The 26,499-nt window shown below is 38.2% G+C and overlaps 1 protein-coding gene across 7 annotated transcripts in view; it reads right to left on the bottom strand.

Moving 5' to 3' along the window:
• The window catches only part of SCMH1 (Scm polycomb group protein homolog 1), a 198,985-nt gene that overhangs the window by 135,244 nt on the left and 37,242 nt on the right, over positions 1-26,499 (bottom strand). For 5 of the 7 annotated variants that reach the window (XM_058303796.2, XM_071217521.1, XM_058303797.1 and 2 more), the window contains 3 exons: positions 14,124-14,250; positions 8,690-8,758; positions 6,952-6,975 (listed from right to left, as the gene is read on the bottom strand). In XM_058303796.2, the coding sequence (XP_058159779.1) occupies positions 6,952-6,975; positions 8,690-8,758; positions 14,124-14,136 (106 nt within the window). In that variant the 5' untranslated portion in view covers positions 14,137-14,250. The remainder of the gene's footprint in view (positions 1-6,951; positions 6,976-8,689; positions 8,759-14,123; positions 14,251-26,499) is intronic. The other 2 variants (XM_071217515.1, XM_071217518.1) reach the window with 1 other exon arrangement.

Below are 26,499 nucleotides of genomic sequence, written 5' to 3'. Positions count from 1 at the left end.
GGGCGAACTGCTGTCATTGAACTGAGATCCTTAAATATAATGAGGATAATTGAATTCCAGGGTGTCGGCAGATAAGTAGTAGCACTTAACCACCAAAAAAACAAGGTGGGTGTAGTTAATATGACCTGCAGAGACCCATGCATAGGCTAGTTGATCAGAGTATCCCTAGAAGGGAAAAAGATGGGCAGTCTACCTAACTGGAAGATTTCTAGGTCAAGTGAAGTCTAATTTGAACCACCAACACAGAGTCATGCCCCAATTTGAGAGTTTACAGATGCAGAACCCCTTGAATGCAGAGAAGGCCAGGTCCCCTTGAGGAAGAACCTTACTATACTGCAAAAATTTTTTATTAATCTTTCTCCCAGCCTTCCCCAAAGAGAACTACATACAGCCTTTTACCCGGGTGCTTATGCACTGATATGAGGAAACAATCAGACTTTCCAGGGATTAATAGATACTAACTCTAAACTGACAATTCCAGGAGACCCAAAATTGTCACTGTGGTCAGAGTAGGAGCTTATGGAGTCAAGATAATCGATGGAGTTTTAGCTCAAGTCCATCTCACAGTGGGTCCAGTGAATCCCTGATCCCATTCTGTGGTTATTTCCCCAGTTCCAGAATGCATAATTGGAACAGACATAGCAACTAACAAGATTCTCTACATTGGTTCCCTAACCTGTGGAGTGAGGGCTATTATGGCAGGAAATGATAAGTGGAAGCCACTAAAACTGCTTCTACCTAGGAAAATAGTAAACCTAAAGAAAATTCCTGTAAAACTGGACCCCAGCCCAGGCTGACATGGCTGTTATCACTGCCGATTGCCCATTCTGCCAGCTTTCTTGGTGCTTGTCAAATGGTTAATAAATTGTGGCACATCGAGTACTAATAAAATGCAGTTATTCTAAAATGTCCACAGTTAAGTTATAAAATAAACAGTAGTCTTTGTCAAAACATGTCCACAAGCCTTTTTAGATCAATAGCTTGTTATTTTTAATGCATCATCTAAAGGTGAAAATAACAAGCCAAAAAAGAATTTTTGAAAACAAATAATAGGAACTGAATTATATCATTAATGTCCTTTTAAGTATACCATGAAACAACTCCCTAGATAAAAATCAAAGAGCTCATCAAATTTCCCGGATGAAAAAGAGGGGTTTCAGATAAAAGCTCAGCTCCCAGCATCAATACAGTAGTTTCTTTAGTATACATTGCTACCATCTGGTTTTGATTTTAAAAATACATGCAAAGAAGAGTAAGAGTGATTTAATATGCCTCGCCAAATTCACCAAATGCCTCAAGCTGGGATAGAAGATTGAGTTTAAAAAGATAGTTTTAACTGTGATATTGCCTCAGTAACATTTTCATGCATTTTTCTCTTTAAAAAAGGAAAGGAAAAAAAGGAAAAGTCACTTGAGGAATTTTATTTAATAGAAATAAAGCATCTAGAGCAAGTCCAGTGTTCTTCTCACTATATCACAGTTACTTCTGAAAGGATATAGACTTTTAGACAATAGAGAGGCTTTTATAGAAGAAATCAGGTTTTTTTTTTTTTTTTAGGATCCAGACAAGTAGCCTGAAATGAGAAAGGTCTGGATTTGGGAGGCTTTACAGATACAGAATCACAGTATTCAAGCTAGAAAGGATCTTAGAAATTTCCTAAAATAAACTTCTGGCTTTCCTAGCCCTAAATCTTTGCCCACGTCGTTCCTCTTACAAAGTGAGTAAAAGTGCCTCAAATGCAAAAATGCCACTTTCTCTATAAAGCCTTCTGATTTTTCCTGTCTCTCCAGGACAAATCCCATCATATCCTTATTTCCTACCACATCCTGTTCGCATCCTGATTATCATCACACCATATCACCATGAATAGTTGTGTAACTCTTTATGGGTAAGGACTATCTTTTATTCATTCTTTAATCTACACTTTTAACATAGAGCCTGGAACTTAATAGAAGCTCAATAAAAAAAGCTTTTGAGAAAATGAAAAGAAGAAATGAAACAAACAAGAAATCATCCTGTATTTTCCTGGACTAGTAAAATCACACCAGCAATATCACATTTTGTTCTGGGAGCTACGCTTTGCGAGAGAGAGCAAACCAGAGCCTGAAAGGCAACCAAGTAGTAAAGGAACGCAAAACCACACCTGAGCACCGGACGAAGGAGCAATGGATATTTAGTATGAGTAAAAAGAAAAGTCTCAGAGACATTTCCCATCCATCCACCCACCCACCCATCCATCCATCCAACAAATATTTACAGTGTATGTCAAAGCATTGTGCTAGGTGCTATGGCTACAACCATAATCTCACAGAGATTCAGTCTAGTAAGAGACCGAGACAAACACTTAACTATAATATTCTGTGATAACTGCTATAATTGAGGAGATAGAGGATGCTACAGGAGCACATAGAAGGAATTTGTGGAAGGCTTTCTAAAGGAAGTAACCTCTAAGCCTCTAAGCAAAAGTGTAAAAGGATAAGCAGGTATCAGCCAAAGACAGAGGAAATTTTTTTCGTTTCAGACAGAAACATAAGCATGTGAAAGACCCAGAAGTGAGAAAAGGCTGTTCTAAAAACTTAATCTTTTGGTAAGGCTGCTGTGAGGAGTTTAAAGAACCGTGTTCAAGTATCAAAGAGCCTCATATACCTCATTAACGAGAAGAATGAAAGCATTAAACAGTTTGCAGGTGTCATCATTCTGGCTGCAGTCTGAAGAATGGTTTGGGGGGATAAGGCTGGAGGTAGAAACACCAGTCGAAAAGCTGTTCTAGTAATTTTGGCTTGAACCAGAAAGTGTCAGAGTGACAGTGAGAAGGAAATTCTTATAGCTTCTTTCTAAAAACTAAAGGCTGGTGAGTGAAAAATAGGTTAAACATGTTCCATATGGCCCTAAAAAATACAAGTATGACTAAGAAATTACAAGGACTCAGATTTTGCCTCAATAAGTATCTGTCTAAATATAATGTCACTTGCCTGAGGAGGTTGTAAGTAACAAATTGAGGAGTTCAAGTAGAGAGTGGATGATAACCTTTGGACAAGGCATTTTCTAAGAACTTCAAAAATTTAGATGGTGGGCCAAATCAGATTATTTTTAAGGCCTCTTCTAACTCTGAGATTTTGCAAATCTACATTTTATTCCAGATTGATATTTGGGGCTACTCTTTATGCTTGAGAGGAGAATGACATACACATAATTACCTTGCCAGAGGATATACCTGACTGCGCTACCTATACCTTCATAAGGAAAACAATGCTTTCAAATTTTAACATCGGTTAGTAACTGATGTACATTTATGTTAAACTGAGTAGCCACTGATTATGAGGCCTTTTCACAATTCACTGTCAACAAACAGGTTATTTAAAGCATGCCTTAATCTGTCAATGAATTATAAATGTTATTATCATTCATATCATTATGAAGCCAAATCAGCAGCTTTCCTTGAGTGCCTTCTATTTGCCTGCACTGTGCCAGACTATTTATGTTCGATACAGATGTTCATAATAACCTGAAGAGTAGATTTCGCTTCCATTTTATAGATAAGGAAATAAGCTCAGAAAGATTAAGCAATTTACTTAAAGTCACAAAACCGGTAAGAGGGAGAATAGGAATTTGAACCAAGAGCTGGCTGACTCCTATGTCCATGCTTTCTCCTCTATACACCAATACTTTAGAAAACTTGAAGAAAGTTTTAATGAATAATTTTAAAATGGCTACGATTTATTGTTTATCCAGTGCCAGGCAGTTTACCTGCATTATTTCATTTCATTCATTTCTTCTGCTCACATTCCTATAATGCTCACCACAAAGAATGTCACAAGATTTGACTTAGAGTAAACTCTTAGTTGTTGAACAGAATAAAAATCGTAATAATCCTCTAAGATGAAAAGTATTTAAGAGTTTTAAAGATGTTTTCACCTCTATTAACTCATTTATTTGTCTTAACAATCCTGTGAAGTAGGCAGAATGGGATTATCCCCATTTTACAAATCATGAAACTAAGGATCAGAGTCCCAAAGTTACTGGGTGGCAGAAGTAGCTCTCAAAGAACCCAGGAATTCTGATTCCTAGTCCTGTGTGCTACTACTTTATGTTATCTTCTATGTCAGTGGGCAATAGTAAGGAATATGGAACAGGAAGAAAAAGCAAGAGGAAGCAGATTAATAGAGTTAGACACATGAAGTTACAGTGACAAAATATATAAAAATATTTTAATAAATAATTGATAAAGGCATCCAGATACCAATATTTATGTAACATGTAAAAGGAACCCCAGGTATTGGTTCTTTTGAGGGATAAAGAGACCCATGGGTTCTATGGTCATGGCAGATGGGGTTCACTGCCATGGCAGATGGCCCTTCTTTGGAGCTGGTGTTTCTGCATGATGGAATTGGACTCAGAGGGGATCTCTTCTCACAAGACTTGCATGCTACTTTATTGGAATTGTAGTTGGTGCTGGGGTTTAAGATATATTTAGGGATTTGAATCTCTGGACTGATAATAAGACACCCAGGCCCAGAGCCTCAACAGACTTCAGCTCTTACACTTTGATTTATTGGACTTACCTCACTCAGCTTACATGGAGTTGAAGAAGGTCAACCACCACACCATGGAGCCTAGAGTGTCTACAACTGAAAGCAGGAGGAGTGCATCCAGTATCCATGTGGAATCTAAGCCCCCACTTGACATAGATGTGCAATGGACACAACCAATCCAATGTCCACAGAGAAAATGTGGAATGGGTGTGGGAAGGGTAGCCATGGTGGCTGCTGGGTTTGGGGAATGGGAGGAAGAGATGAGATGTGGAGGTGTTTTCGGGACGTGGAGTTGTCCTGGGTGGTGCTTCATGGACAATTACGGGACATTGTAGATCCCCCCAGGGCCCACTGGATGGAATGTGGGAGAGTGTGGGCTATGATGTGGACCATTGACTACAGGGTGCAGTGATGTTCAGAGATGTACTTACCGGGTGCAATGGATGTGTCACGATGATGGGAGAGAGTGTTGCTGTGGGGGGAGTGGGGGGTGGGGGCGGTGGGGTTGATTGGGACCTCATATTTTTTTAATGTAATTTTTAAAAATAAATAAATAATTTTAATTAAAAAAAAAAAAACTGATGACCCTCAAGACTATTTAAAGAGGAAAAAAAAAAAAATACTACCTGGGACATGACTCCCAGGATGAGTCTCCCTGGCACCAAGGGATTATTACCAAGCTCCAACCAGTGACGATTTGGAAAAAGACCATTCCCAAAAGTGGGAAATATTAAATGCAAAAGAGTTTTTATGGCTAAGAGATTTCAAGGTAAGTTGGGAGGTCATTCCAGAGGTTACACTTATGCATGTCTCAGGCAGATCTTACTAACTGCCAGAGTGAACAAAACCATAAATAGGGATGATTCTGAGGGCTCTAGAGCCATCCAGACACTATAGGCAAGGCACTCAATACCTTGAAATCAGCACCTTTGTTGGTTGGTCTTAAAATATATGACAACCTATTTCCCTAATGTAACAGACTCATTTATAATTTCCCTACACCTGATTATCCTACCACTTTTATTTGGGCCTATAATTAGCCCTAAACTCATTAAACATATGTCCCAGAGACTTAAATATTCAGTATGCCTATACGCCAGTTGAGCCCTGAATCTCAGGAGAGTTGCAGCCAACACCTACTCTCTTGTTCATTGGACTAGCCCAGGACAACTAACAAAATGATAATGATGGACAGCCCTCATCCCAAAAAGCAAAGAGTATCTCCAACTGCAAACAAAACAGTCCTTTCCATCTACCCCAGAAGATCTAAGCCCCTCTCAGTCTGAAGCAAAGAAGGCAACACAATCCCAAAATTCTCAAGATTGAGGAATGAACAAACATAAGGGGGAAATGCAAACATGGACCAAAGTAGACTTATTATTATTGAAGTAATGGAAGAACTTGCAACATTGAAATAAAGATAGTGGGCACCAGAGGTTCTGAGGGGAGAGGGAGGGAACAATGGGTGGATCAAAGGGCATTTTTAGGGCATTGGAATTGTTCTGCCTGTTATTTCAATAATGGATACAAGCCATTATACATTTTGTCAAAACCTATAAAGTTGTATGGTGCAAAGTGTAAACCATAATGTAAACTATAGGCCAATAATATTCATCAATTGTAACAAATGCAGTACACTGATGTAATATGTTATTAATGAAGGAAAATGTGAGGGGGGGAGGAGGTGGAGTATATGGGAATTGCCCTTATTTTCAATGTAACTTTTCTGTAATCTAAATCTTCTTTAAAAATAAAGTTAAAAGAAGAACTATGCTAAAAACAAAAACAAAAACAAAAACATGTAAAAGGATTTTAAATGATTCTAAGTTAAAACTAACATTTTGGTAGGAAACCTGAAAGGTGACTGAGAAATATCATTAATAATTGTTTTACTCTTCAAATTCTAGTCATAAAGTGCACTAAAGAGGGATGATAAACCAAATGCAGTATCAGTCTGATTCTAGTTCACTTGATATTTTAATATTTCAGATTTTCTTTCGCTATTTAATTTAGAAAATATTTAAGTTTAATTTCAGTTCAAATTATCCCATGAACAATTTTCTTTGGAAAATTTCTACCAACTTCTGATTTATGGATGATGGGGGTTTATTTTAATTCTGGATTCAGTGAATTAGGAAGTTACTTTGAGTTTGATTAATTCCCTTTTCTCCCTGTCTTCTATACAATTAATGTCCCTAGGTCTTTTTGTTAGCTTAGTCTGTGGCTTCCTGATAAGGAGGACTTGACATGACATCTGAGATGAATTACAGGGGATCGTTAGGAAGACAACAGCACAGGATTCATTAGTTTACGAGACAGAACACATGGAATTCTTTACCTAGTTGATTAAAACTGGTTACAATCTATGCCCTGGTTTATTAATTCCTCTTATTTAACAGAAACACAAGAAAAATCTTACCTAGCTCCAGGATGTCAGCAGCTTCTATTAAAGAAAAAAAAAAGTTACAGCATAAATCATCATGACACATATATCAAAATGCTAGAAAGGTGAAATTCTGAGGTAAAATGGGAGTTTAAGAGTCTGCCTAGTCTAATTATTTCATTTTTAAAGTTACTGAGCTTATTGTTAGTAGTTGTGGAAGTATACCAACAAATTCTGCCTTATTGAGCCTAAACTCTCTTTTTTTTGTGCATACGCATCCACATTTAATTATTGCTCTAAGTAAGATATTCATAATTTTTCCATTTTCAGTACGAATGTTTAACTTGTAGTGACAGGAAGTGGGTTTTAGTACCAGATCTTCTAATTAGTTGTATGGACCTAGACAAGCCATTTTAGATGCCCACTTTTACCCAGATCAAAAAGGGATAATCACAGCTTTTTAATCTACCTTATAGGTAAGCAGACATAAGATTTACATGAAAGCATTTTGCTAATGTCATTAAACAAATATAAGGTAAAATGTTAGGTTTTATCATATTGACTATTTTCTAATATTTGGTTGACATTTTTATAATTTAACCAAAATAAAGATTGTATACTTTCAGAATTATAAAATTCAGTGTTTATATAAAGTAAATTAAAACAGTAAAGCTAGTTCTAATAATAAATTCATTCATCCATGGTTTCATTTAAATACATAAAGAAATAATCATTATAAAAATAGGTAAAATTGCAGCTTACTGGCTTAAAATATCCTCTCCTTTGGTGTGGTCTCTTTTGGGGACCAATTGGGAGAAAGAGAAACCAATAACACAACTGTTTTGATACTGAAAATTGACAAGTTTCTTTTTGAAATAAAGAACCAATCCCTCCAACCCTCAAAAAAAAAAAAAAAAAAACAGGTAAAATTTCATGGAAATATTCCTATATATTTTCGTTTAGGAGTTCTGGCCCATATCAATGGACTGTCTGGCATCCACCACTGTGTCAGGTACTCCAGCAGTCATTTAGTCTATATTCTTTGGCAAACAGATTTGGCAGCCCAACCATGATGTGTCTGTTAATCCACAGGCCAGATCAAGTATGTCATTCTCCTCATCAGTGATTATGTGTAACTTCTCAGACACAGGCTCCTCAAAGATGACATGACAGGTGGAGAATGCTAAGTTCCTTCCATGCACCAAAACTATCAATATCTAAATTATTTTCAACCATAACATCTAGTAGTCACCAACTTTTCCTTTGGTTGTTAATGTTTCACTATCTCACGGTTTATAAAGTGGACTGTTATTTTATATTCTGAGATGCTCGGTGCTGGCATCAACATGCACAGCGAACTCCTCCCCTCTGTGCTCCTGCTGGGCCTCTGGGTTCCCAGGAGCCCACAGACTCCTTTGCGGGATCTGGCAAAGAATAGCCACAAGTAGGCAAGGCACAGGGGCCGGGCACTCCCGGCAGCAGCCATTGCCCACAGACTGGTCAGCCTAAATGCTTTAAACACTATAGAAATCGAGATAAACTAAACAACTGTGCCTAAAGAAGGTAATTTGGTACTACCTGTACTCAGAATTGAAGTTTCCTGATTTCCAGCACAAACAAAACATACTGCTTTTGATTGATACCACTATAAATTACAATACTTGCTTTTCTCTTAAGCAATGAGTTTTTTGTAAACGTAGACTTCTAAGAAGAAAGGCTTTATGGTGAAACATATCAAATAAAATTTTTGCATGCTAAATAGTTCTTTTCTTACCTTGATATTGGGATGAAGACTCTGATAGATGACCATATTTGTGTTTCCTAACCTCATTCCAGTCTATTACTGCAGGAAGAGAGAATGTAGTCATGTGGAAAGAAAATACAAGATCAATACTTCTCGATTTGGCAGTAAGAATCAATAGTTTTTGATAAAGTAAACTCACTTCTGAGATTCTAATCTAAGGAAATAGTCCAAAATACAGGAAAAAAAATGTCTATTATAGTATTATTTATAATAACAAAAAAGTGGGGAGGGGACCACCTAAATATTCAAAAGAATAGACTGGTTAAGATACTGTAATACCAACAGCAATGAACAATCTGAAATGGAAATTAAGAAGACAATTCCCATTTACATTAGCATCTAAAAGAATAAAATACTTAGGAATAAATTAAACCAAAGAGATGAAAGACTTGAACACTGAAAATTACAAAACATTTATGAAAGAAATTAAAGAAGGCCTACATAAATGACAAGATATCCTGTGTTCATGGATTAGAAGACAATATTTTTAAGATGTCAGTATTACCCAAAGCAATCCAGAGATACAATGCAATCTTATGAAAATTCCAGCAGGCTTTTTTGCAGAAATAGAAAGCAGATCCTCAAATTGGTATGGAATCACAAGGGCCTTAAATAGCCCAAACCATCTTGAAAAAGAACAAATTTGGAGGTTTCACACTTCCCAATTTCAATACTTATAACAAAGCCAAAGTAAATATAACAGTATGGTACTAGCATAAAGAAAGACATATAGATCAATGGAATAAAGCTGAGAGTCCAGAAGCAAACCCACAAATCTGATTTTCAACAAAGGTGCCAAGTACATTAAATGAGGGAAAGAACGGTTTCTTCAACAAACTGTGTTGGGAAAAGTGGATAGCCACATGCAAAAGAATGAAGTTGGACTCCTCCCTCTCACCATGTACAAAATTTAATTCAAAATGGATCAAGGATTTAAATGTAAGAGCTAAGGTCATAAAACTTAGAAGAAAATAAGGGGGAACTTTCATGACCATGGATTTGGCAATGATCTTTTAGATATGTTACCACAATAAAGAAGAAACTGTAATACAAGCAATTCACTAGATATTTTGCAACTATTAGATTTTTTGCAAAGGCTACATAACAAAATGGGGAAATGTTTACATTATAATATTATCTAGTAAAATCTGAGAACAAAAATTATACTCATGGAATAATCATGATTATGCAAAAACCTAAAAACAAAGAAAACCACAAAAATTATGACTTAAAAAAAAAGAGAAGTAAACACAGCAAATATAAACACCTGTTATCTTTGAGAGGTGGTACTGTAGATTGCCCCCCCCACCATTTCCTAATCTACATGTCCAAAGTCTGTAAAGAGGATGCGCTACTTATATAATACAAATATATTTTCCTTGCCTGAAAATTCAGGTTAGTCTACTGGTCCTACCACTTTCTCACCATCAATCACTCCATCATGTTTTCACTTCTCTTCTTACCCAGCATAGATTCCATGGCCCCTCGTTATAAACACTCCCTGGCAAACACTCTTGACTCCCTTCCAACTTTTTTGGGTCAAACTTGCTTAGCAAAGCCTCAATACTAACTCTGGTTAAAGCCCATTATCTACCTATGCCATGCCTACTGCAGCAGTGCAAGACTAAAGAAAAACAAATACAAGTTTAGTTGTCTCACTTCAAATAATGGCTATAATTCTCAAATGCCACCTAACACTGCCCAGAAATGTTAGCACATTTCCCAAGTTTGCTGCATTCATATCCGTTTCACATTCAACTAACACCTACCATTACCATGTACAAGGCCCAGTGACAGGCATTTTTATATACATCTTCTCAGGTATTATCAGTAACTTTTTACAGATGAAGACTCTTGGGCTCAGTAAGTTTAAAAGTGCTATGGAGGTGAAGGACTGATCAAGGAATAGCAAGCAAAGATATGTAATAGTTCACAAAGGGAATATATCTACAAATAGAGAATTGAATTGGATTAAAGCCTAGTGCTAGACTGAATTACATACTCCAACGTAGACACGTTCTTAATCTTAACCCACATTCCTGTGGGCATGAATCCATTGTAAATAGGATCTCTTGAAGATGTTAGTCAAGGTGTGGCCCAACTGAACGAGGGTAGGTCTTAATCCAGATTACTGGAGTCCTTAATAAAAAGAAGAAATTCAGACTGGGTCAGGAAAGCCACAGGGAGGGGCCAGAAAAGAAAGGACAGGACATTACCCTGTGATGGGAAAGCCAAGGAACCACAAAGATTGCCAGCCAGCCAGAAAGTTACTGACCCAAGAAGGAAGCAAACCCTCTAACTTCTGAAACTGTGAGACAATAAATTGTTGAAGCAAACTCATTTGTCATAGCAGTTCTGGAAAACTAAGACAGCCCTGAATTCTGTTTATGCAGATTCATTCATTCACAAATATTTATCAGCTATTTATCAGGTACTATTCCAGAGCAATAGAGATATATCACTGAATAAAACAGATAAAAATCCCTGCTTTTATGGTACTTTCTACTGGAATAGCCCCAGGGGTTTCATAAAATATGCTCTTTTGATTGGAGGCTTTTTGAAAAAGCATTCATTGCAGAAATGCAGATATCAGAGAGATACTTTCTGGCAATGAGAACTGTCCTGCAGAGTATGGATTATTCATCCCTGCAAGTGTACAAGCACTAAGGCTGAATGACCACTTGTCACCAAAGATACTGAAACTTTTCCAAACTGAGAGGTAATTAATGGATTAGAAAGGGAATTAATTGGATAAAATTCTAAGATCTCATTCAACCTTGGAATTCTTTTTCTAAGCACCAAACAATACTATGGAGGCTGGAATAGTGGCAATATATCCACACCGTGTGTGTGTATGTTTGTACATGTGTACATTTTGACAGTGAACTATTTATCAGCACAGATTATGTCTTATTCTCCTTTATATCACCCATATCTAGGTCAAGGAAATGAATGAATGAATGAATGCCATGTCATAGGTTTAAAGAGCAGTGAATTGCTTCTTATTAAATCTTATTCAATTTGACATTTAAATTCCATTCCCAATTCACTGTTTTCAAAATCCTTCTCTACAGTCTTTACTATCTCCATGTGGAAGTTATACTCATTAACTCCAAATAAAAATTCATTGACTACATATCAGTTCCAGCCCTGTGCTAGATAATGGAGATTCAAAAAATATTCTCCCTTCAGCCTAGAAGAGAGAGAAAGTTACATAAATAAGTGTGATAAAGTATTACTGGCTCTGTGTTAAAAGAATGTATAGAGGTTCAGAAGGTGAAGTCAAGGAGAGAAGTCAGTTTTACCTCTAAAGAGAATGGGAAAAGAAGTTTAGAGGACTTTATGGAAAAAAGGCATTTGAATTGAGTATTGGGGATTGGTGATGGGTTAATAAGAAAAGTATACCATGGAGAAGTAGTAATATAAATAAATGATGTCATAAACCGCCAAGATACGATTTGCTCTGTACAATATGGTAGCCACTAAACACATGCATCCACTGAGCAGTTGAAATGTGGCTACTGTGACTGAGGAAGTGACTATTTTAATTTATTTTTTATTAATTTAAATTTAAAAACTGACACTCCACTTAGCTATTGCGAAAACTTTTAAATGTCTGTAACAAAACTGGGTATGAGAATCTTGTCTTTTAACTGTAAATTTTTTGACAACTAAATACAGATCAAGTATTTCTGATGATAATTTAGTGTCTGAATTTAAATGTGGTGTAAAACATACACCACACTTCAAATACTTAGAATGATAAAAAGAATGTAGAATACATTTTTATACTGGTTACAAGTTGAAACAATATTTTAGTTTTATTACATTACGTAAACATTAGAATTATTTCCCTTTGTACTTTTAAAAAGCAGCTGCTGAAAAATCTTAAGTTACATATGTGTGTATTCTATTGGACAGTGCTATGTTAGATGACCACCGTTCAGTGTGGCTGGAGCACAAGCATATGGGGGGATGGTAAGAGAAATAAAAATTGGACAATGCAAGTGCCATACTTTTTCACTATAATGGAGAAAGCAGATCTACAATAAGCAAGAAGAAATCAATGGGCAGAGAGACGCAGAGCTGAGGGATGAAGGAGAGAATATATTAATGGCCTATGCAAGCTCAGTTCTGGAGGCCCATTATACCCTTGCTTTTCACATGGCTTGGTTGTTCAACCTCCTTAGTAATGAAAAGAACCCTAAGTATTTAAGGTTTAGAGTCAGAGGAATGGGTTTTGGAAAAAATATCATGATTTTAGTGTAAAGTGAAAAAGCAAGCCTAATAATCTCATGCAAGACAAATCATCCCACTGCAGTATTTCTCAATCAAGGGATAAAAAGAGTAAACAAGAAAACTCTGCTTGAACATAAAGAGATCTTATCTCCAAAGATTTTGGATAAGGGTCTTAGTTTCTACAAAGTTCAACTTGATTTAAAATCTAAACCCTGAAATTTCTAAGATATTTTTCTAATAAATTCAACTAATACTATCAAAAATTAATACTATACTAATACTATTCAACTAATACTGTTTACAATGTTACTCTAAAAATTGACAAGAATGCATACCTTCCATAAGTGGTTTTAAGTGCTAATGACAGTTAAGAAATACAATGATGACAACATGATATGATACATAATATAACATAACATAACAATCTAGCATGGTGCCTAACACAGAGAACAAATTCATTAAGCGAAGGGGTATTTTCCTTTCTTTTCTTGACCTTTTTTTTTTTTTAGATTTATTTATTTCTCTCCCTTTCCCCACCACGCCCCCACCCCCCCCGAGTTGTCTGCTTTCTGTGTCCATCAGCTGTGTGTGTTCTTCTGTGTCTGCTTGTATTCTTGTCAGTGGCACCCGGAATCTGTGTCGTGTTTTATTGTTGTTGTTGTTGTTGCATCATCTTGCTTTGTCAGCTCTCCGTGTGTGCGGCGCCACTCCTGGGCAGGCTGCACTTTTTTCGCATGGGGCGGCTTTCCTTATGGGGCACACTCCTTGCACATGGGGCTCCCCTAAGCGAGGGACACCCCTGCATGGCATGGCATTCCTTGCTCGCATCAGCACTGTGCGTGAGCCAGCTCATCACACAGGTCAGGAGGCCGTGGGTTTGAACCTTGGACCTCCCATGTGGTAGGCAGATGCCCTATCCGTTGGGCCAAATCTGCTTCCCTCTTTCTTTTCTTAATAATAATTTCTAATGTAAATGAAGAGCTATAGAAATATTTTGAAATATTTAAAACACAGAACTTCCAAACTGGAAAATTCATGTTAATGACAAAATCATAAAGAAAAGGGTAATTAGTGTTTTAATTAGTAATGAATAATTCCTTAAATTCAGTCCTTGCTAGTTCTCCTAATCCCTCTTACCTCCAGGAGAGGGTAAAAAGATACTTACCACTAGGCTGCATAGTCAATGGACTGAAAACTGGTCAATGAGTTAAGAAGTTTAACATTTATCCCTGGATCCACCAATACCTTGCTCTGACTTTGAGGAAGTCAGCTCTGTATGTTAATTTCTCCATCTGTAAAATGGGAGGAAAGAGGAGACACATTACCCTGAGAACTTTCCTATTAATAAATTGTGCTGCATTATAAGGAAAGTAGGACATTTACATACCTTTTTTTTTTTTGATCTTTGCTATTAGAAAATCTCAGGGTTAGAAGGTACTTTACAGCAAGTATCATATGCTTATTTAATTTTATCTTATCCTCTATACTCCCAGAAATACAGAATAGAGATATTTGTTATATTTGGTCTCATGCAAACACTTAGTATAACTGTAATTTTTAACTAACCAGGTGAGGCCAGAAAATCAAAAGATAACTAAAAACCCACTAACATGGTGACAGGACAAATGAAGCTGTAGCAATTCTTTGAGAGAAGCTTATGCACTGAACCTCAGCTTTCTTATCAGTAAAATGGTAATGATAATCCAAATGCACTTGGTTCAGCATGGTTGTGAATCACAAATGAAAAATGTCTTTAAAATACATAATATTACAAAAAAAAAAGGTAAAAAAGTGAGTAATATAGATAATAGAATTGTGAAGGAAAAACATGCTATTTACTGGGTTTCTCAGGGGAAACTCAGATCCTAAACAATACAATGTTCTTTTTGAAAAAGGACATTACAAGTGCTTGTTACTAGTTAGCCCCTGAGGAATCTACTATTCACAATTCGAGTACCCTATGGAATACCTGCTAGAATTACTTCTACTTTGGCTAACTCTTAATGTTGACTGGGACCTTTAAAAATTATGGTAACGTGGGAAGCGGACGTGGCTTAAGCAGTTTGCGCCTGCCTACCACATGGGAGGGTCCCGGGTTCGGTTACTAGTGCTTCCTAAAGAAGACGAGCAAAACAGTGAGCTGATGTGAAGGGCTAGTGCGGTGACCTGAGCAACGAGATAATGCAATGAAGAGACACAATAAGGAAACACAATGAGAGACACAGCAAGGGGGAGTGGAGGTGGTTCAAGTCATTGGGTGGCTCAGTTCCATGTTAGGTCCCCAGTTTAGTTCCTGGTCTTCCTAAAAAAAAAAAGAAGACAAGCACACAACAAACAGAGAGCAGACAGCAAGTGCAAACAACAAAGGAGGGGGGAGAGAAATAAACAATAAGCAAATCTTTTTTAAAAATTATGATAATGCAAGCTTCCCTAAATATAAGGAAATGAAAGTGCCTATCTTTATCCCAAAAGATAATAATGGCACTAAGGGGCTGGAGTAAGAAGAGTAACCTGAATCTTTATTTTTTTTTAAAGATTTATTTATTTATTTCTCTCCCCTCACCCCCACCCTGGTTGTCTGTTCTCTGTGCCTATTTGCTGCATCGTCTTTGTCTGCTCCTGTTGTTGTCAGCTGGGTGGCTCTCCTTATGGGGCGCACTCCTTGTGTGTGGAGCTCCCTTACGTGGGGGACACCCCTGCGTGGCAGGGCACTCCTTGCATGCATCAGCACTGCACGTGGGCCAGCTCCACATGGGTCAGGGAGGCCCGGGGTTTGAACCATGGGCCTCCCATGTGGTAGACGGACGCCCTAACCAGTAGGTCAAGTCCGCCGCCTGAATCTTTAAAATGAATGTAAAGACTGTGATATTTCTGGAAACACTTTAGAGAAAGATAATATACAGTGGAAAAATTTATGAGGCCATGTAAGCATTCTTTCAAAAATATGATGAAACAATCACAAAAGGCTACCCAATGAAGCAAGGAGAAGTAAGAAGAATTCTTACATATTATGATATTTTAAGAACTTTAATGGGGAAACCAAGACAGCAGAGTAAGGAGCTCCTGGGGTCAGCTCGTGCTCCAGAACAGTTAATAATCACCCAGAGCTATCTAAAGCACCTGTTTGGGGGCCCCAGGAGACCAGAAGAGTATCCTGCAACATCTTTGAAAGTATGGAAAGAGAAGACTGCCCATATGCAGAGAGGACTCATGAATAGAGTCCTCCATGCCACAGAGGTTGGTCCTTGTGGTGCACGCTGCCTCGGGAGCTATTCTGTGGCTGGGGTTAGAAGCTCCATTTCCCAAAAACTGGGTGAGGAAGACACAGTGTGGCACCGACTTCAGCTACTGATTAGTAAATTCAGTGGACTAAAATATAATCCTAGGAACAGCCATTTTGACTCCACCCCTGGCACGAGGGGAGTGGTGCTAATTGAAAATCACAGTGCTGGTAGGGACCAGCTTCTTTCCACACAGATCGAACTGGAGGTCTAGCCTAAACCCCAGTCCCACCTCCTGCAAGGAGGAAGCTGGGGAGACCTGCATCACCTCTCTGAGAAACTGCAAGCCACTCTGCAGACACCAGTGCCCATCCTATTCTAGCGGTACAAACCACCTCAGGGGCTATTCCGTGGCTGGAGTTAGAAGCTCCATTTCCCATAAGTGGTGGAGGAAGAGAGAGTTGTCCACCAACCTCAGCTACTGATAGTGGGCTAAAGAATAATCCTAGGAACAAGTAGGATTTGAGTCTGCCCAAGTTGGAAAGAGTCCAGTAGCTGCAATTTTGATTCCACCTTTGGCATGAGGGGAAGCCTGGCTGACTGAAAATCCAGTGAAGTTAGGGACTGGCTTCTTTCCACCCAGATCAGACTGCAGCCCTAGCCTAGGCTCCAGTTCCACCTCCAGGAGAGAGGAAGTTGGCAGGACCTGCACCAGACTCTCCAGGCAACTGCAGGTGCTCTGAGTAGTTGGTCACCTGGGCCTGCATGCCTGTACCCCAATAGGACTGGAGAGGTGCTGGATATCCTTGGCCTCTCTGGGCAAAAGCAGGAGTTTTCAGTCCACAAGAACTAGTTTGTTGAGTGCCTTCGAGTCCATCTCCACCTCTGCGCCCCCATAGGGTAGGTGTTCCCTTAGCCTCACAGGGCAACTTCAGCAGCTTTTGACCTGCACAAACCCCAACCTTGGACACCTGTGGCTCCACCCCCATCCCCAAGAGGACAAGAGACGGACTGTGTTTGCCCAGCCTCTCTGGATAACCGCAGGTGCTTTTGACCCATACAACCTGGACTAGTGGGTACTTGTGGATCCACCCTCACCCCCAAATAGGAAAGGAGGGGTCTGATGTTTCCACAGCCTTTCTGGTCAAGGGCAGACACTTTCAGCCTACATGGATTGGACTGTTGGATACCTATGGATCCACCACCCCCACCAGCAATAGGACAGGAGGGGTCTGGTGTCTCCACAGCCTCTTTGGACAACAATGGCTACTTTCGCCCTACAGGGACTTAACTGTTGGGTGCTATGGATCCAACCCCATGCTCTAATAGGATTGGAGGGGGCTGGTGTTTCCTCAGCCTCTCCTAGCAACAGCAGGTATTCCTGGACTAAAGGGACTGGACTATTGAGCACCTGTAGAACCACCCCCACCACTCAATAGGATGGAAGGAGGCTGGTGCTCCCTCAGCCTCTCCAGGCAACAGTGGGTACTTTCAGCCTACAGGGACTGAAATTTTGGGCACTGGGGGTTCTGTTCCCCCTAAGAAGGGACAATACTATCTCACTCTTAAGGCAACTGCAGGCATATTCAGCCCACGTGGATTAGCTCATTGGACACTCCAGAGGGTTCATTCCCACCCCTGGCAGGGAGGGGGTCTGGTGCTACACCAGTTTTCCTGGGCAACTGCGGTCACTTTGGACTCACACAGCATAGATTGCTGTCTATAACCATAGCTTCATCCGTGCCCAAGGAAGGGGAAGAAGGGGCATGAAGCTTCATCAGTCTCTCCAGGCAACTACAAATAGTCTTGTCCTGTCCCACTTGGATTATTATACAAGGTTGCAGCTCTGTCCCTACCCCTGACAGAGGAGAAAGGTGGGAGAAGCTTCATCAATTCCTGAGGCAATGTGGGTAGCTTCAGCCTCCATATCTTACAGCGCCATTACATCCTCAACTCCTACTACATAATGAGCAAGGGAGAAAAGACAAGAAAGCCCTAAACTAAAGAGAGAAACTGTACCCATAATAAATACTCTAGTAAGCCAGAGGCAAAAACACCAACAAAAAATTACAATCCATACCAAGAAACAGGAAGATATGGCCCAGTTAAAGGAACAAGATAAGCCTCCAGATGACATAAAGGAGTTGAGAACTAATCATAGATGTTCAAACAAATCTCCTTAATAAATTCAATGAGATGGCTAAAGAGATTAAGGATATTAAGACACTGGGGGAGCACAAAGAAGAATTTGAAAGCATAGAAAAATAGCAGATATTATGGGAATTAAAGATGCAATAAATAAAATTTAAAATGCACTGGAGGCATAAAACAGAAGATTTGAGGAAGCAGAAGAAAGGATCAGTGAGTTCGAAGAGATGGCCTCCAAAAGCGAACATACAAAAGAATGGAAAAAATTGAACAGGGTCTCAGGTAACTAAATGACAGGAAGACATCCAAATATACATGTCATGGGTGTCCCAGAAGGAGAAGAGAAGGGAAAAAGGGAAGAAGTATTTGAAAAAATAATAGTAGAAATTTCCCAATCCTATTGAAAGACATAGATATCTGTGTCCAAGAAACACAACGTACTCCCATCTGAATAAATCTGAATAGACCCAAGGATACCAATAGACTGAAAGTGAAAGGTTAGAAAAAGATATTCCACGCATGCAGTAACCCAAAAAAAGCTGGGGTAGCTATACTTATATTAGATGATAGATGACTTTAAAAGCAAAACTGTTATTAGAGACAAGGAAGGACATTACATATTGATAAAAAGGATGATACACCAGAAATAACAATTATAAATGTATATGCACCTAACCAGGATGCCCCAAGATATATGAGGCAAACACTGGCAAAACTGAAGTGAGAAATAGACATCTCTAAAATAATAGCCGGAAACCTCAATACACCACTCTCAGAATTGGATAGAATATTGGGGATGAGGATCAATAAAGAAACAGAGAGCTTGAATAATATGATAAATGGACTAAACCTAATAGGCATATACAGAACACTGAACCCCCAAAAAGCAGGATACATATTCTTTTCAAGTGCTCATGGATCTTTCTCTAGGATACAACATATATTGGGTCACAAAGCAGATCTCAATAAATTCAACAAAATGGAAATTATACAAAGCACTCCCTCTGATCATAATGGAATAAAGTTGGAAATCAACAAATGGCAGGAAAGGGGGAAATTCACATATATATGGAGATTAAACAACACACAAATAATCCGTGAGTTAAAGAAGAAACTTCAAGAGATTTCAATAAATATCTAAAGATGAATGACAATAAGAATACAATATATCAGAACCTATGGGAAGCAGCAAAGGCACTGTTGAGAGGAAAATTTATAGCCCTTAATGCTTATGTTAAAAAAGAAGAGCTAAAATCAGTGACCTAACTACACAGCTGGAAGAACTAGAAAAAGAACAGCAAACTAATCCCAAAGCAAGTAGAAGAAATGAAATAACAAAGATCAGAGAAGAAATAAGTAAAATTGAGAACAAAAAATTAGAGAGAATTAACAACACTAAAGGTTGGTACTTCAAGAAGATTAACAAAATCGACAAACCCTTCACTAGACTAAGAAAAAAAGAGAGAATATGCAAATAAATGAAATAGAAAATGAAAACAGTAATATTACTACTGACCCCACAGAAATAAGAGAAATCATAAGAGGATACTATGAACAACTTTATGACAAAAAACTAGACAATGTAGGTGAAATGGAAAAATTTCTAGGAACCTACAAACAAACTACACTGATTCTAGAAGAAATAGAAGACCTCAACAAACCAATCACATGTAAAGAGATTGAAACAGTCATCAAACAGCTCTCCAAAATGAAAAGAACAGGACCAGATGGTTTCACAGGTGAGTTCTACCAAGCATTAAAAGAATATTTAATACCAATCTTACTCAAACTTTTTCCAAATAATTGAACAAGGAATGCTACCAAACTCATTCTATGAGCCAATATCACCCTAATACCAAAGCCAGATAAAGATATTATGAAAAAAGAAAATTATAGACCCATTTCACTAATGAATACAGATGTAAAAATCCTCAATAAAATACTTGCTAATCAAATCCAACACCACATTAAAAGAATTACTCACTGGGAAGCAGATTTGGCTCAACAGATAGAGTGTCCATCTCTCATATGGGAGGTCCAGGGTTCAAACCCAAGGCCTCCTGACCATGTGGTGAGCTGGCCCATGCGCAGTACTGATACGGGCAAGGAGTGCCATGTCATGCAGTGGTATCCCCTGCATAGGGGAACCCCATGAGCAAGGAGTGTGTCATGCAAGGAGAGCTGCCCCGTGCAAAGAAAAATGCAGCCTGCCCAGGAGTGGTGCTGCACACATGGAGAACTGATGCAGCAAGATGACGTAATAAAAAGAGACACAGATTCCCAGTACTGCTGACAAGAATACAAGCAGACACAGAAGAACACACAGTGAATGAACACAGAGAGCAGACAACAGGGGGTGGGGGGGGGGTGTAGGGGGGAAGGGAGGAAGGGAGAGAAATAAATAAAAAATAAAAAATATATTAAAAAAAAGAATCATGATCAAGGGGGTTTTATACCAGGCATGCAAGGGTGGTTCTACACAAGAAAATCAATCAGCGTAATAGACCACGTTAATAAATCAAAGAAGAAAAATCACATGATCTTATTGATTGAGGCAGAAAAGGCATTAGACAAAATGCAGGATTCTTTCTTGATAAAAATACTACAAAAGATAGGAATTGAAGGAAACTTTCTCAACATGATAAAGTCCATTTTGAAAAACCCACAGCTAACACTGTACTCAATGGTAAAAGACTGAAAGCTTTCTTGTTGTGATCAGGGACACAAGACAAGGATGCCCATTGTTACCACTATTGTTCAGTATAGTCCTAGAGGTTCTAGCTAGAGCAATCAAGCAAGAAAAAGAAAAGGCATCCAAATCAGAAAGGAAGAAGAAAAACTTTCACTATTTGCAGAAGATATGATCCTATGCCTAGAAAGTCCTGAAAAATCTACAACAAAGCTTTGAGAGCTAATAAGCAATTTCAGTGGAGTGTCAGGATACAAGATTAATACACAAAAATCAGTAGTGTTTCTATATACTAGTAATGTGCAATCTGAGGAGGAAGTCAGGAAAAAAAATTCCACTTACAATAGCAGGTAAAAGAGTCAAATATTTACGAATAAACTTAACCAAGGATATAAGGCACTTATATTCAGAAAACTACAATGCATTGCTACAAATAATTGGAAGAACATTCCATGCTCATGGATTGGAAGACTAAATTTCATTGAGATGTAAACTGTACCCAAATTGATATACAGATTCAAAGTAATCCCAATAAAAATTCCACCAGCATTTTTTAAACAAATGGAAAATGCAATTATCAAATCTATCTGGAAGGGTAAGAGGCCCCAAATAGCCAGAAACACCTTAAGAAGGAAAAGTGTAGTTGGAAGACACTTATTTCCAGATTTTAAATTATATTATCTAGCTACAGTGGCAAAAACAGTATGGTATTGGCATAAAGATAGATACAAAGACCAATGGAACCAAATTGATGGTTCAGAAACAGACCCTCTCATCTATGGCCAAGTGATTCTTGACAAGCCTATCAAACCTACCCAGCTGGGACAGAACAGTCTATTCAGCAAATGGTGCTGGGAGAACTGGATATCCACAGCCAAAAGAAAGAAGACCCCTATCTCACACCTTATATAAAAATTAACTCAAAGTGGATCAAAGACCTAAATATAAAAACAAGTACCATAAAGCTCATAGAAGAAAACGTAGGGAAACATCTTCAAGACCTAGTGGTAGGTGGTGGATTCTTAAACCTTACACTGAAAGCACAAGCAAGGAAAGAAAACATGGCTAAATGGGACCTCTTCAGACTTAAATACTTCTTTAATTCAAAGGACTTCATCAAGAAGGTGAAAAGGCAGCCCACTCAATGGGAGAAAATATTTGGAAGCCACATATCCAATAAGCATTGGATTTCCATTCTATATAAAGAGTTCATACAACTCAACAATAAAAGAGCAAGCAATCCAATTAAAAAATGGGCAAAAGATTTAAATAGACATTTCTCCAAAGAGGAAATACAAATGGCCAAAAAGCAAAAAAAATTCTTCGTATCATTAGCAATTAGGGAACGCAAACCAAAACAACAATGAGATATCATCTAACACTACATAGAATGGCCATTATTTTAAAAGAATAGACAACAATAAATGCTGGAGAGGATGTGGAGAAATAGGAACATTTAGGAACACTCCTTCACTGTTGGTAGGATTGTAAAATGGTGCAGCCTCTGTAGAAGACAGTTTGCAGTTCCTCAGGAAGCTAAATATAGAACTGCCATATGATCCAGCAATTCCTCTACTAGGAATATATCCAGAAGAACTAAAAACTATGACACAAACAGACATTTGCACACCAATGTTCACAGCAGCATTATTCACAATTGCCAAAAGATGGGAACAACCCAAGTGTCCATCAACCAATGAATGGATAAGCAAAATGTAGCATATACATACAATGGAATACTATACTGCAGTAAGAAGAAATTAAATTGGGACACGTATGATAACATGGATGAATCCTGAAGACATTATACGAAGTGAGAGAAGCCAGACACAAAAGATCAAATACTGCATGGTCCCATTAATATGAACTAAATACAAAGAATAGGGAAGCGGACTTGGCCCAGTGGTTAGGGTGTCGGTCTACCACATGGGAGATCCGCGGTTCAAACCCCGGGCCTCCTTGACCTGTGTGGAGCTGGCCCATGCACAGTGCTGATGTGTGCAAGGAGTGCCCTGCCACGCAGGGCTGTCCCCCACGTAGGGGAGCCCCACGCACAAGGAGTGCACCCCATAAGGAGAGCCACCCAGCATGAAAGAAAGTGCAGCCTGCCCAGGAATGGTGCCGCACACAGAGAGCTGACACAACAAGATGACGCAACAAAAAGAAACACAGATTCCCCTGCCACTGACAACAACAGAAGCAGACAAAGAAGAACATGCAGCAAATAGACACAGAGAACAGACAACCAGGGGGGGAAGGGGAGAGAAATAAAAAAAAAAAACAAAAACAAAGAACAAACACATGGCATTAAAACCTAGAGTATAAGTTATTAGGCAACAAGAGGAGGGCTGAGAAGATCTACTAATGCTTAATGTATGTAGATATTTTAACTAACTTGATTGTAAAAGTATGGAAATAGAGTTTATGGTAACACATTATCAAGAGTAGCAACTGGTTTATAAATGGGAATACAGCTGAAAAGGGTAGTCTGGGGAAGTATATGTCAATTGGAAGAAAGTTAAAGAATAATCTAGGGATTGAATAACACAGTGAACCCTGAGGTGGATGAGAATTGTGGTTGAGGGTACAAATGCAAGAGTGTCCTCCTGTTAGCTACAGCAGATGTACATCACTATTGCAGGGTGGTAGGATTGGGGTGAAGCATGGGAACACTACAATTGGTGTGACCTATAGACTGTGGTTAACAGCAATACTGTAACATTCTTGCATCAGTGCCAAAGATGTACTGCATTGATAATGGAGGTGTATGGAAAAAGTGTGCCAAATGTACACTATGGACCATGGTTGGTGGTAATAGTCTGATATTATCTCATGATCTGTAACAAATGTTCCACCATGGTGTGGTGTGTTGGTGAAGGGGTGTTGTATGGGAATTCTACACATGTGTATGATTGTTTTGCAACTTTATAACTTCTGTAATAAAAATATATTTTTTAAAAATAGGGTGGGTTGGGGGAAAAATACACCAATGTAAGATAGGGACTTAAGTTAGTAGTAATATTTTGACAATACTCTTGCATAGTTTGAAACAAATGTTTTACAACAATGCAAACTGTTGGTAGAGGGGTGATGTATGAGACCCCTGTATGATGTTATGTATGTTTATTTTGTAAATTTACAATCTTTACTATATACTTATTGTTTAAGCATGTTCATGTATGATGATATAGTTCAATAAAAAATATATTAAAAAATAAAAAAATAAAAGCCCTGAAAAAAGTTAGTTATAAACTGTTACTTATTTATTAACAATAGTAATACTAATTACCATTATCATTATTATAATAGGTACCATTTATTATATACTATGTATCAGATTACATGAAGTATTGTGTAAAATATTTCAATGACTTCATCTTGTTGAATCTTATTTACTAAGGAGGAAATGATACCCAGGGTAAGTAACTTTCTTAAAGGTCACAGTCAGTAGAAAAGTCAGGAGCTGAACCCAAACTATCAAACTATTCTCTTAACTACATTGTCTCCCTCCCCCCCTCCAAAACAAAACTCACAAAGAAACTCTACAAATATTTCTAACATGAAATAGTCTAGCTATTTCATGTTATAACCACATGTGACTGTGTATATCTGACCCATTTTATTATGGTAAAAAGTGAAGCACTGATGCTCATGAGTTTGATCCAGAATTAATAAGATTAGGCATAGTCTGGGATTTAATGAGGCAAAACTAGATTAAATTTAGGGCACATTTACTCCAAACTATCAATTCATAGGTACATGTTTTAGATATTTATAGAGCTCAGAAAATGCAAAAGCAATAATGCAGGTTGCACAACACACAAATAAGAGAATGAGAGAGGAGGAGAGGGAAAATGAGGGAGGAAAGGTAGGGTGTTTCTCCCAGAAATGGGAACTAGGGAATAGAAAAAAAGAAGCATCAAATGTTCTTCTCAAAACCCATTAAGATAAGACAACTCTTTCAGTGTTAAATACCAGTTATGGTTTTAATAAACCATAATCCTATCCTATATGCACAGAGATCAAACAAGAAAAGCTGGTGCAGAACTTCTGCCCCTCTGTGGTCATGGAGGACAAGCTACAGGGGAGGCAGGAAACAGAGGACTGGTCTGGGATGTGCCACTTATCAGCCACTCTCTCTTCTTAGCAAGTATTCACAGTGCCTCTCAGCTGATTCTCTGCCTCCAGCTCTCCTTCATTTACTTTTTACTTTATTTGGAGATAAGTGTGATGAGATGGTAAAAGTTCTTTGGGATGATCCACAAAAAAATGGGGAGGGGAAATAAGCTAGACAATCTCTTTATAAAAAGGAGCAATAAATCCTGTCTTATGCATGAATCAGATGCAAACAAAGAAGATGAAACAGATCTTTCCTTGGCAGTTGTCCTTCCCCCCACTCACTCTGTAGCAATTATATATCTCTGCACATGCACACAGAAAGAAGAACTCCAGAGAACATTATTATTTTCTGTAACAAGCAAAGCTGATAGCAATGAATGGCTAACGTTAAGTGAAGAGAGGTTCTGCTTCTCTTTCAGGCAGTCTTAGTAGGCTTCACCTGTGCATATAATGTTTGAGAAGCTGGTACTTTTTTAGAATGCTTCTGATTCATACTTCCTGAGGAGGGAAGAAGTTTAGTGGTACAAATGGCTTCCCATTATGCTTCCTGGCAGATAGTATATGGATCTCATGTCATGAAATAAGTAACCCAAGGGGAGTTAGAAGTCTTTATCATCATCATTGTCATTACTGCTGCTGCTATTATATTATTACTATTATTCCAGTTGCCTGGAATGAAGGAGATGACAGTCCTGGATGCTCTGTTCTCTGCCAATAAGAACACATTGGAAGTAGAGTTTTATGTTCAAATTTAGGTCTTATATTCTGAATGAGAGATAGGCAAACAATATCATTTAAAAGAAAACAAGGATACTGAGGGTTTAAGAAACTGGAAGGCTTAGCCAGGAGAAGAGATAACTCAGGGGAAACATGAGAGTTGTTTGTAAGTATCTGGAAGGTTCTCATGTTGAGAAATGAGATTTTTTCTACTTGTTCTATTTGATCCCAAGGAAGAGGACCAGACTAGTGGGTGGAACTACAGGTAGAAAGATTTCAGCTACTTATCAGGAAGAATTTTCTGGCAGTTAGAGATAACCAAATGCGGGATGAGCTCTCTAGAAGGTAAAAATTTGCCATCATTGTGGATGTAGAAGCAAAGGTAAGATAACCTCTTGATGGTGATAAATCACTTAGGAAGAAGAAGGAGGCTGAACTAAGTGACCTTTACAGTCTCTTCAAAATCTGAGATTCTATAATTTTATGAGCATACCTCCTGATTTCATCATTACAATATTGTGCAATTTTAGGTTTTATAGCATGGACAATATATATATATATATATCTAAAATACCAACTTTTCTTTCTGAAGGCTTTTAGAGGTGTGACATGGGCAGACTAAATTACATCATCATTATCATCGTTAT

Source organism: Dasypus novemcinctus, chromosome 9 (assembly GCF_030445035.2).
Source record: "Dasypus novemcinctus isolate mDasNov1 chromosome 9, mDasNov1.1.hap2, whole genome shotgun sequence".
Classification (NCBI taxonomy): Eukaryota; Metazoa; Chordata; class Mammalia; order Cingulata; family Dasypodidae; genus Dasypus; species Dasypus novemcinctus.
This window is presented reverse-complemented; position numbering and strand designations above follow the sequence as displayed.